The 13048-nt window shown below is 46.0% G+C and overlaps 1 protein-coding gene across 2 annotated transcripts in view; it reads left to right on the forward strand.

Moving 5' to 3' along the window:
• PDE3B (phosphodiesterase 3B) overlaps window positions 1-13048 on the forward strand; it is a 177838-nt gene that overhangs the window by 113865 nt on the left and 50925 nt on the right. For both annotated transcript variants that reach the window (XM_054971440.1, XM_054971441.1), the window contains exons 6-7: window positions 5488-5692; window positions 6897-6973. In XM_054971440.1, the coding sequence (XP_054827415.1) occupies window positions 5488-5692; window positions 6897-6973 (282 nt within the window). The remainder of the gene's footprint in view (window positions 1-5487; window positions 5693-6896; window positions 6974-13048) is intronic.

The raw sequence follows: 13048 nt of genomic DNA on the forward strand, positions 1-13048 counted from the left end.
CAGGGATAGTCGGCGTCGGGGTGAGCCAGTTACCCGCTATTATGGCAGAGAGGGCTCGTACTATTCTGACCAACATTACAGAGGTGTTTCACTGTCCCCCTCTTTTAGAGTCGGTTCCGACACTGGATATGACCTGTCCCGTCACCCATCAGAGGTGGTATCTCCTCGGATCCGTGCCCGATACAGCAAATTCCCCGTTGTCGGATTCACCTGAAAGGGAGATTGGGCCCTTGGAGGAGGTTTCACCCACCGATGATTTTCGGGCCTATAACGAGCTGCTCCAGAGAATGGCTAAAGCCTTGGACCTTGAAGTTACTTCCACTGAGTCCAAATTCACCGATAAAATACTACAACATATTTATTCAGGGTCGACGCCCTCGATTGCCCTTCCTCTTATCGAAGGTTTCGCTGACCTGTGGAAGAAGTTGCAAACTAGACCTGCATCTGCTACTGCCACCAATCGGAAAGTGGAGAGCCTTTACAGAACCAAGGACGATGCTCACCCGTTCCTTGCGGTTCATCCTCCTCCGTCCTCACTTGTAACTGAGGAGATGCAAGCTTGGCCTCGTCAAGGTTCTATGTCGGCTCCGGCTGATAAAGATAGCAGAAGGCTCGACACCATGGGCAGGAAACTGTACACTTCAGCTACGTTTGGCATCAAGGTTGCGAATTACGCGGCTATGATGGCGGCCTACCAACTTTTCTTATGGAAGAAGCTGGCGTCTTTTCTCCCGAGGATTCCTGAGGAACAGCGTACTCTGCTTCGGGTTATACAAGAGGAGGCTGTTCGTCTATCTAGGCACCAGATTAATGCTGGTAGGAGTATGGCTGACACTTCTGCCAGGTCACTTCTTTCATCAGTGGTGTTGCGCAGGTATGCCTGGCTTCGCACGACTGCCCTTCCTGCGGAGACGAGGAACCGGGTGGAGGACTTACCTTTCGAGGGCACCACCCTGTTCTTGGAAAAGACTGACGAATTCCTCTCAAAAAAGAGAACTGATCGCCTGACTGCCCGTGCATATGGGGTCCTGCACCAGAATACGCAACAGCCTTCTCGCCCATACTACCGCTCCTTCCAGTGTGGCAGGCAACACCACTACCAGCCCTATCAAGGGTATGCTTACCAGCCTCACAGGAGCTATCAAAGCCTGCAGTCTGCTTTTCCTAGACGGAGGCAGGGCCAGCGTCCTAAGCCTGGCTCCCAACAGCATCAGGCCAAGGACCAAAACCAATTGCACAAGCAATTCTGACAATCACAGGGACCTGACCCCACATTTGGGGACAGGCTTGGTGCTTTCTTGAATTCATGGTGTTCAATTTGTTCAGATGTTTGGGTTCTTTCTATAATCCAGTTTGGTTATAAAGTTGAATTTGTTGATTTACCTTATTTACGTCTCCCTGTGTTTTCTTCTGACGCCCCTCGATCTGAGATCTTGGGGGAGCTCGCAGCTCTTTTACAGAAGGGGGCAATAGAAGAGATCCTGGTTGAATCAGCTGGATTGGGATTTTATTCCAACCTGTTTCTGGTAGAAAAGAAGGATGGTGGGTTAAGACCTATCCTGGATCTCAGGGGTTTAAACAAGTTCATACGAATCCGTAAATTTAAGATGGTTACCTTACAAATGGTTTTGACCTTACTGCCCTTGCAGTCTTGGTTTGCGGTCCTGGATTTGAAGGACACATACTTTCATATCTCTATTTTCCCTGAACACAGGAAGTTCTTACGTTTTGTCTATGGCCAACGTGTTTTCCAATACAAAGTTTTACCCTTTGGACTGGCCACTGCACCCAGGGTATTTACTAAATGCATGGCAGTGGTTGTGGCTCATTTGCGCCTCCAGGGCTGTCGTATTTTTCCTTACCTGGATGATTGGCTCTTGGTTGGCGACTCTGCGGAGGATGTGTCTAATCAGGTGTCTCTCACTCTGACTTTATGTCTGCAGTTGGGACTTTTTGTTAATCAAAAAAGTCTAAACTGACTCCTGTATGCGCTATCCAGTTCATCGGTGTAATTTTGGATGGTATAAAAAATGCAGGCTTCTTGCCTAGGGATCGTGCGTCTAAGATCAAGAGACTTATTTCTACCCTTAAACGGTGTTGTTTCCAGTCTGTTCGATTTATCCAGACGCTGTTGGGTTGCATGGCCTCTACAACGGCAGTGGTTCCACTGGCCAGGTTATTTATGCGGCCTCTCCAACTATGGTTCAATTCGGTGTTTTCACCGGGCCGTGATTCTCAGAACATGAGGCTGTCGGTCCCTAGGAGGGTGGTATCTTCTTTAGAATGGTGGTTGGACGAGGCTAATCTGTTTAGAGGGGTGGAGTTTGGATTTCGACAAACTCATCTGTCTGTCACCTCGGATGCTTCCCTGTTTGGTTGGGGGGCTCACTGTGCAGGGTCTTATGCCCATGGTTTGTGGTCTGAGTCAGAACGTAAGGAACATATTAATATTCTTGAGTTGAGAGCAATTTTATATACGCTGATCTCCTTTTCAGATACCGTGCGGAACAAGTCCGTCCAAGTCCTGACAGACAACACGACGACAATGTTCTATGTCAACAAACAAGGTGGCACGGCGTCTGTGGCACTTTGCACAGAGGCGATGCAGCTCTGGAAGTGGGCCATAGATCATGCTGTGTGGCTGCACGCAGTGCACATTCCAGGGGTGGAGAATTCCATGGCGGATCACCTGAGCAGACTCCACAGGGAGAACCACGAGTGGTCCCTCCAGGACAAGTATCTCACCCCAATCTTCTCCAGATGGGGGACTCCGGAGCTGGACCTTTTTGCGACAGTGGAGAATCACAAGTCCCTAGGTTACTGCTCCAGAGGAGGCGTAGGCCCAGGATCACGTGGGGACGCGTTTCAACTAGACTGGTCGGGTCCCCTGTATTATGCCTTTCCTCCGATCCCGCTTCTGGCACGGGTCCTCAGCAAGATTCAGAGGGACAGGGCATCAGTCATTTTGGTGACCCCATATTGGCCGAGGCAACCCTGGTTCCATTTTCTCCTGAGTCTTCAGACTCAATCAATCAGTCTCCCGGTGGTTCCAGACCTTCTGTCCTGCGGGGGGGGGGGGGGGGTGGTACTTCACCATGACATCGGGAGACTCAAACTGACAGCTTGGTTGATCAGACCGGGTGTGCCTTCTCCTTGGCTGTGACTAATGTTTTGCTCAATGCTAGACGTCTGTCTACTAGGCAGTCCTATGCCTTGAAGTGGGACAAGTTTTCTGCTTGGTGTAGGCACAGGGAGTTGGATACTTTTCAGTCCTCCCTTTCTGATATTTTGGAGTTCTTGTGGGAGGTGAAACAGAAGGGTTTGGCCAATTCTTCAGTTAAGGTTTATCTGGCAGCCATCTCTGCCTTTCACCCTCCGGTTGACAGAAAATCTGTTTTTTCCCACTATTCTGCTAAGTTATTTTTGCGTGGGTTGAATAATTTGTTCCCCCCAATTCGGGCTCTGGTTCCACAATGGTCTTTACCCCTGGTTCTGACTCGTTTAATGTCCAAGCCGTTTGAGCCTTTAGCCTCCTGTCCGTTGCGTTTTTTGTCTATGAAGGTGGCATTTCTGGTTGCGGCCACTTCGGCCAGGAGGGTGGGGGAGTTAGCAGCATTATCCTGCGAGCCTCCTTATTTGAAGCTACATCCTGAGAAGGTTGTTCTTCATACTAAGATTGAGTTCTTACCTAAAGTAGTGTCACGTTTTCACCTATCCCAGGAACTGGTACTGCCAGTTTTCTTTCCAGCTCCAGCTTCGGAGGCAGAGAAGGCCCTCCATTCCCTAGATGTCCGCAGGGCCATTCTATTTTATTTGGATAGGGTGAAGCCGTTTCGGCTTGATTCTAATTTATTCATCTGTTTTGCGGGACAGAATAAAGGTAAAAGGGCCTCATCTCAGACTATCTCTAGATGGATGGTCCGGGCTATACTGACCTGTTATACTGCTGCTAACTTACCTTGTCCTTTGGATGTGCATGCCCATTCCACCAGGTCCCAAACGTTGTCAGCGGCTCTCCTCAGAGGTGTTCCTCTCCATGACATCTGCAGAGTGGCGACGTGGGCCTCGGCGGATACCTTTGTGAAGCACTATGCGCTGGACATCCTAGATAGAAAGGAGACAGTGGTGGGCACGGCAGTTCTACACTCCATCTTTGAGTGATGCTTTGGCGTCCCCTCCACCCAGGTATCAAGCTTTGTATTCTTCCCATGTGGGACTGCACAGGAAGACCGTAGATGAAAAACAGGTTTTACTTACCATAACTGTTGTTCATCTAGGTCTTCTGTACAGGCACACATGCCCTCCCTCCTTCCCCGCTGACTCTCTTGGTACTTACCTTGTAGGGGGCGGCGAAAGAGGAACTGAGGGTATGTGAGGGGCGCTCCACCTCTTAGGAGCCGTTTCGGCAGGAAAACGGCTGCGCATGCGCGCTTGGAGGTGGGAGCGCCCCCTAGTGGCTTTGAGCTATAAAAATCTCCGGTATCGGCAGGCCTGCACGTGCGCAGTCCCATGTGTGCCTGCATGGAAGACCTAGATGAACGACAGTTATGGTAAGTAAAACCTGTTTTTCTGCTTGAGGAGGCTTATAATTAAAACAATGTAGCAATATTTTAAAAAGCCATTAAAAACTAAGTATTGGACATAAAAAAATAAAAATGTCCATAAAATAGAAGCAGACCATTTAGATAAAGATAAAAGATAAAGTGAGATAAAACCACTAATTAAAAGCCTGGGTAAAAAATGTACTTTGGCCTGGCACCTAAAAGAAAGTAAAGTAAGCACCGAGCAAGCATCAAGGGGGTATGAATTCCAGAAGTGAGGCACCACCATAGAAAATGCCCTGTCTCTAGTCACTACCTGCCTCACCTCTGATGGTGGGGGACACAGAGAGCAGGGCTTGAGAGGCAGATCTTAACTGGCTGGCTGCACAGTATGGGAGGAGATGGTCCTTCAAGTTCCCTGGCTCAAACCATTTAAAGCCTGAAAAGTAAGAACCAGCACTTTGAATTGTGCCAGGAAACAGAAGGGTGACCAGTGCAAATCATTCAGCAAAGAGTAATACAATCCCTGTAAGCAATCCCTGACAATAGCCTGGCTGCTACATTTTGGACCAGTTAAAGTTTCTTAATTATTGGAACAGGCATGATTCCTTGTAGGCATATCCTTAAGGCTCGTAGTCCCTGATACACATTTCAGGATTGATTTTTTAATTTAATTTATTGTATTTCTAGCCCTCCCTCCCTGCTAGCGGGCTCAGGACGGGTAACAATATTAATAATATTAGAATAACATAAAATACAATATAAAATCAATAATATATTACATTATAAAAATTAAAACCAAACCCAAGTGGCAATGTGTGATGTTAATACACCTCATTAGGAATTCATTGGGGTAGAGAGGGCAGGTTGCAGATGTATGATACCAATCAGGTTGCTTTATATGGTAAGCTTCTAAAGTTTTATTCCCTTGACTTTTTTCCTTTAGGAACTTCTTCAAATTTAAGTCATGTGAGTTCACCTGCTAATGGATTTGTATCCAGTGGGCTTCACCGGTCACCTGTAGAATTTCCTGATACTGCAGATTTCCTTACTAAGCCAAGTGTTACTTTACATAAACCTCTGGGGGGCCCGTTTAGTTCTTCAGATGTTCAGCAACCTTTTAGAACATCTTCATATTATACATGTAGTAGGTAATGTTCTTTTTACTCAATCAATTATTCATGTGTTCGAATTCTAACATTTCAATAACGTTTTGATTATTTATTCTCCTGGAGGCTGGGAGTAGACACCTTCCTCTAGCCAATTCTTCAGTGTTCATCTTATTTTGCAACTTGCTTTGCATAGTATATGGTTGTGTGACCCATTTATACACTGCTACCCACCATAAACTTCTCTTCATAGGTCTGGGGCTTCACAGGCAGTTAAGGGCAGCAACAACATGCCTCCTGTCTTCTGTAGCAGGTAGAGAGTCCTGACACAAATCCACACTGAGACCCCTCTTTCTTCTTCCCAGAGGCTCCACTAGACAGGCAGCTCATCCACTATATTTACTTCCCCTCACCCAGCTATTGCCCTGGACTTTTGAGTATAGAGAACTCAGTGCTTACTTTCTCTATATGCTTCCACCATTTATTCAAATTAGCGCATTGGTCATGACTTGATGTTTATATGTTTGTGTCTTATTTCCCTTCAGCCAACAATTTCATGCCAGCCAGTGTTAAAATGGAACCAAGAATATCTTTTATTTATGAAAGACAACACTGGAGTAAATGATTTTAAAACTCATAGATATATTGTGGTTAAACACGGAACATTACAATGTCTCAGAACAGGTGTCAACAGCCAGCTATAGCTCTGCTGCCTTCTCTCAACAGCTTCCAAAAGCCACACTTTCAGAGCTAAACCACACAAGACGAATTAAACAAGGATGCTCAGGTGAAGGGAGACGCAATGTTAGCCACGAAGCGTAGTTTGAATTTCACCTCTCTCTACAGAGCCAGCAAAGATCGCTCCTCAAAGAGTTTTTTAATTTCCTCTTTGCCTCCCTGAAGGCTCTATCAATTATTAATAAACCCTATGAAGAGTGATCTTTTCTGTTCATTTCCACACATTAAACCTCTGTTAAAGGAACAGGATATTTTTTTCTCCAGGCCTGTAGGCCACCTTTGCTTGAACAAGCCGTATGGTGTAACGCTACTTTCTTCTCCAACATCCTTTGTAGCCTCTTGCTTGGATGCCTGTAAAACTGCATGATCATGAACAATATGAAAAGGAGTTATACCAGTGATATTCCACTTAGTGGTATAAACTTTAACACTTAGGAAGGATAATTTGATATTCCAAAAATGTAAATTAAGATAAATGACTATTGTATCTTGTTTCATTTTCTATAAGTTGTGGACGTCAGATATTTAAGCCTGTTGCAGCCTCATTTTCTAAATCTACTTCAGAATATCAAAGCAGAAAATCAGGTAGGTTTTTGTACTGTATAAATATTTGAATTCCTTTGTTTTAATAACCGGATACTCTCCCAAATACAATGTAGCTTGATAAACAAAATCCAGTTAATTAAGATCAGTGAACTTTGCTGTTAATGTCAATGAAATGTGAACTGAATGAAAAACTAATTTATTTCCACACAAATTTTGAAAATACCAAAATTTTGCCAGGTTTTCAACATTCTGTGTTTTGATCTGTAACTCGTTATAAGAAAGCTGTTGTAAGCTGGGCAGAAGTTACAATGAGTATTTGGAACAGAGACTAGACACAGCTTTCTGGCAGGAACCAAGTTTAATAATTTTTTAACACTGCCCCCAACAGTGTGCTGTATCATCTACAGAGCAAGAGATTAACCCTTAGGTTACCACATTCTTCTACCCAAGTCTATCAATAAGTCAAACAATTTGAACAAACAGAATAAATGAGTAATGAGAGATACAGGGAAGACTGCCTGATCTCAGTGGACAATGGGAAATAGGATTACGCTTCCCAGGCCACTGCTATCTACAGGTCCATTCTCACAGGTTTCTTCCTGAGTCTTTCTTTTCTGCAAGGTGAAAGCAGCACTGTTGTGGCTGGCATTGGCTCAGATAGTACTGGACCAGTTGCAGGGTCAGGAAGTTCAGGGCCATCAAATGGAGAATTCACAACCCCATCATGAGACGCTGATCCAATTGAGGCTGTGATGGCTATGGGAGAATCCACCTCAAGTACAGCATTTCCCTCACTAGTCACCGCAGCATTCAAGAACTCAGGCTATCCTGATTGCAGGAATATCTAGGGCTTCCTAATTCTGTGTGAGAAAGCAGATGGTCTATTTAGCATCTCATAACCATTCCATAGACCTGGACTGTGTAAGAGAGTGGTTCAGTTTGTGATAACAACCCTGGCATTCACTTGGATTTCCAAGAAAACCTTACGACCCACACAGGATATCTGTGACATATGACCCATATGATATGGATGCTATCATGTTTCTTTTTCATGGATCCTTGTTTTTGAACAACTCGACTATATATATTTGGTTTTAGCAAGTCTCAACAGGTATGAATAGGTCTACCAAACATCATCAGCTCGGGAACTGCCAGGAATAGTATGTGATGTTGTCCGATACATAGCAAGAAAATGGGAGTTTTTCTTGCTGTAAGGTTTTGCCTGCAACCTTCATTAGTCTGCACTGCCATTTCCACCAACCCACTTGTGAAAGGATGATAAGTTTAATCTCATTAATGGTCAGGAACCCTTTGAATTCATTAGTGAATATTTGTTTGTTTGTTTGTCATTTATAGTCCACCTTTCTCACTGAGACTCAAGGCATATTACATGGTGTGAGTCAGTATAATCAATATCATGATGCAGAACAGCTGTTCTGCAGTCACTGTTCAGCTCACCACTCACCTTTTGCCATTGGTGAGTAGCTTGTTATACTCCCAATGTGGGACTGCAAAGAAGTACGACAACAAAAACAGAGTTGCACCTACCTGTAACTGTTGTTTGTCGAGTATCTTCTGTGCAGGCATACATTCCCTCTCCTACCTAAAGGTGTGCAGCAGAGAAAGATTCGGTTTTCCTGCTTCGGATTTACCTGAAGCAGGAAAATGATCCAGAATACTCCCAAACCCGAAGCGGCAAGCTGCTTCGGGTCAGGTATTCAGAAATCGCTTCGGTATGCTTTGAAATGATTCAGAGCATACCGAAGTGAGATTCCCACCTCCCCCCTGAGCCCCCCTTCCCCAAATCCCACTTACCTCCGAAGGCCAGAGCAGGCCTTCTGCTGCCGCCGCTGCCAGCAGGACGACAGGGAAGGCTGCAGCCGGTGCCTCCACTGCCCGCGCTGCTGCGGAGGCCTCTGCAGCAGCCAGCAACAAGCACCTGTGTCACCTGTGCCATCACGGAGGCCTGTGCGGTCGCCGGCAGTGAGTGCTGGTGCCTGTGCCACCACGGAGGCCTCTGTGGTGGCTGGCAGGACGGCAGCGAGCGCCTGTGCTACCCGCACCACCGCAGAGGCTTATGCAGCGGCCGGCAGGGTGGCAGCGAGTGCCAGTGCCGCTGCAGAGGCCTCTGTGGTGGCTGGCAGGGTGGCAGCAAGCACTGGCACCGCCCGCTCTGCCGCAGAGGCCTCTCCTCTGTGGGGAGGGTGGAGTATAAATCAAATAAATAAATAAATATGCACTGTTGCCATCAGTAGATAATGTTAGAGCATGGAAACAGAGAGCTGGAAGGGACCACAAAGGTGTCTAGTACAGCCCCCTGCACAATGCAAGAAATTCACAGCTATTCCCTCCCCCTCACCTCCCTGTATGCCCAGAGGAAAGCCGAAACCCTCCAGGACCCCTTGACAGTCTGACCTGGAGGGAAATTCCTTCCTGACCCCAAAGTGGCAATCGGCATTCCCCTGAGCATAAAAGAAAGGGTCACAAAAGCCAAGCACTGGCTCATCCCTTCATGCACTCCCTCTCTTGATCTGTGTACATTCATATTAAGTGAGAGAATCATCATAGCTGTCAGATAATCATCTTGCCTTAAATACCTCCAAGGAAAGAGAGCCCGCCACCTCTCAAGGAAGCCTGTTCCACTGAGGAACCACTCTGTCAGGAAGTTCTTCCCAATGTTTAGCCGAAAAATCTTTTTCATTAATTTTAACCCATTGTTTCTGGTCCAACCCGCTAGGACAACAGAAAACAACACAGCTCTATCTTGTATGAGACAGCCATTCAAATACTTGAAGAGGGCTATCATATCACCTCTCAGTTGCCTCCTCTCCAGGTAAACATACCGAGCTCCTTCAACCTTTTCTCATAAGACTTGGTCTCCAGACCCTTTACCATCTTCGTTGCCCTCCTTTGGATACATTCCAGCTTTTCAACATTCTTCTTAATCTGTGGTGCGCAAAACTGTACATAGTCCTTCAAATGAGGTCTAACCAGAGCAGAGTAAAGCGATGCCATCACCTCACATGATCTGGACACTACACTTCTATTGATACAGCCTAAAATTGTATTTGCCTTTTTAGGTACAGCATCACATTGCTGACTCATGTTCAGCGTATGATCTACTAAGATCCCTCGATCTTTTTCACATCTACTGTTGCCAAGACAGGTCTCCACCACACTATAAATGGGCCTTTGATTTTTCCTACTTAAATGCAGAACTTTACAGTTATCTCTGTTGAAATTCATTTTGTTAGTTTTAGCCCAGTTTTCCAGCCTGTCAAGATCACCTAGAATCTTGCTTCTGTTTTCTACCGTGTTTGCAAATCCTCCCATTTTAGTAAAAGAGTGGTATGTAAGCACAATTGTTGTTATTATTATTAAATGCCATGAACATCCTCCTTATTCCTTCATCCTTTATAAAGATCTTGAACAACACAAGGCCCAGGACAGATCCCCGAGGCACTCCACTTGTCATTCCTCTCCAAGAAATGAGGAACCATTTACAGGCACTCTTTTGGTATGATCTGTCAATGAGTTATAAACCCATCTAAGAGTAATAGGATCCAAACCACATGTTGCCAACTTTTCAAGAAGAATATCATGTTGAACCTTATCAAAAGCTTTACTGAAATCAAGATAAATTATGTCCACAGCATTCCCCTGATCCACCAAAGTAGTATCCCTCTCAAAAAAGGAAATAAGGTTAGTCTGACATTGATTCTTGAGGAACCCATGCTGGCTCTTAGTAATGCTCAAGAACTGACTGTTTGATTATTTGCTTCAGGACTTTTCCAGGTATGGACATCAAGATGATGGGTTGGTAATTACCTGGCTCTTACTTTACCTTTCTTGAAGATGGGAACAATATTTGCCTGGCTCCAATCTTCTGTCCCCTCACTTGTACTCCAAGAGTTCTCAAAGATGATAAACAGAGACTCCGTAATTATATCAGCAAGTTCCTTTAGTTCCTTAGTGTGCAATTCATCTGGTCCTGAGCACTTGATTTCATTTAAAGAAGCTAGGTGTTTATGTATCACCCCAACATCTATCCTAGGCTGCAATTCCATTTTTTCCTCACGTGTTCCCTTTTTGACAGGTTGAGCACAGTTCCCCTTGCAAGTGAAGACTGAGGCAAAGTAGGAATTCAGTAGTTCATCGACGGTCTTCCTGTGCAGGCCCACATGGGACTGCGCACGCGCAGGCCTGCCAATTTCGGAGATTTTCATAGCTCAAGATCACTAGGGGGTGCTCTTGCCTCTCAGCGTGCATGCATGGCCGTGTTTCCCACCAAAAACGGCTCCTAAGAGGCGGAGCATCCCTGACATACCCTCAGTTCCTCTTTCACCGCCGGTAGTAGAGGTTTCCAGCAGAGGTTTCTTCTATTTGTTGCGATGTCAGAAACAGCTCTCTTCAAGAGTTGTGAATCCTGTGATAGAAAGATGACAAGGTTGGATGGCCATTCGAGCTGCTTATACTGTTTAGGGGAAACCAACAACACTCAAACCTGTAAGCACTGCCACACCTTTACCCCCAAGGCCATGGCAGAACGAGTGGGTTGTCTACAAGCCTCCCTTTGGAAGCGCACTATGGCAGCCACTGATTTACCGGCTACAGCACCGTCATCTGCCTCATCTGGTTCCACCAATCGACCTGGCCCTGATTCCGCCAGTTCGAAAACGCCTTGCTCCTGACCTTCACCTAGTTAGTCAGAACCTAGACCATCGGAGCCGACCGCCACCTCGGTTCAGAGCTCATCAAAACCAGCCATCCACTCCATGCAAAGACCTTCTGTTCCAAAGACTCCTCGAAGTCGACCACCTTTGGCATTGACCGCGGTCTCGGCTTCCCCTCGGAGGACTCCCAACCCGAAGACTCATTGAAGCGGAACACCTTCGGTTCCAACTGCTACTCCACCAACTTCACATCAGGAGGATCCCTCCTCGACTCCATTGATTGATGGCTTTGTAGACTTGTGGAAGGGCTTAAACTTGAAGCCTGCGTCCACTCCAGCTACCAACAGAAAGGTGGAAAATCTGTACTGAACGAAAGATGACCTCTATCCTTTCCTCTTGGATCACCCCCCTCCGTTGTTGCTAGTGATAGAGGAGATGCAGGCTAAGCCTAACCAGGGCTCACTTTCGGTCCCTTCTGATAATGGAAAGTCAGAAGACAGACACACTGGGGCGCAAGTTTTACACCTCGGCTGTGTTTGGGGTGAAAGTGGCAAATTATGCTGCAATGATGGCTGCTTATCAACTTCTGTTGTGGAAAAAAGTGGCAACCTTCATGCCTAAAAGCTACCTGAGGATCAGAAAATTTTCCTCAGAGTCATCCAGGAAGAGGTGGTCCACCTGTCCCACCACCAGATTATTGCTAGCAGAAGCATGGCGGACACCTCTGCTAGGTCCTTACTTTCTGCAGTAGTCTTACATCACCACGCTTGGCTAAAAACGACGGTACTCCCAGCAGACTCCAAGACTAAAGTGGAGGACCTTCCCTTTGACGGGAACACATTTTCCGAAAAAATGGATGACTACCTATTGAAAAAACGGAAGGATTGCCTTACGGCTCACTCTTATGGAGTCCTGCCTCAACATCAGCAGCACGCCTCATCCAGATCTTATTACCGATCTTTCCAAAGAGGCTGTCAACAACGCTACCAGCCATACCAGGGGTATGCTTATCTGACCCAGAGGTTTTATCAAAGCCCACAATCCTCATTCTCTAGACGGAGACAAAATCAAAAGAATAAGCCAGGCGCACGTCAACAACATGCCAAAGAACAACCCCCGGCACACAAACAATTCTGACAGTTACAGGGCCCTGACCCACTGTTTGGAGTCAGACTGAGTGCATGCTTGGCTGACTGGTGTACAATAACATCTGGTGTTTGGGTTAAAAAAATAGATGAGTTTGGTTATAAAATTAAGTTTTTGCAATTACCTTATTTACGACTCCCTGTGTTTACTTCTGAGACTCCTCAACCGGGAGTACTATCAGAACTTTCAGTGCTTTTAAATAAGGGCACTATTGAGGAAGTTACAGACCACTCCTCATGGTTGGGGTTCTACTCTAACTTGTTTATGATTGAAAAGAAGGATGGAGGCCTTAGGC

This window comes from Eublepharis macularius, chromosome 2 (assembly GCF_028583425.1).
Source record: "Eublepharis macularius isolate TG4126 chromosome 2, MPM_Emac_v1.0, whole genome shotgun sequence".
Taxonomy (NCBI): Eukaryota; Metazoa; Chordata; class Lepidosauria; order Squamata; family Eublepharidae; genus Eublepharis; species Eublepharis macularius.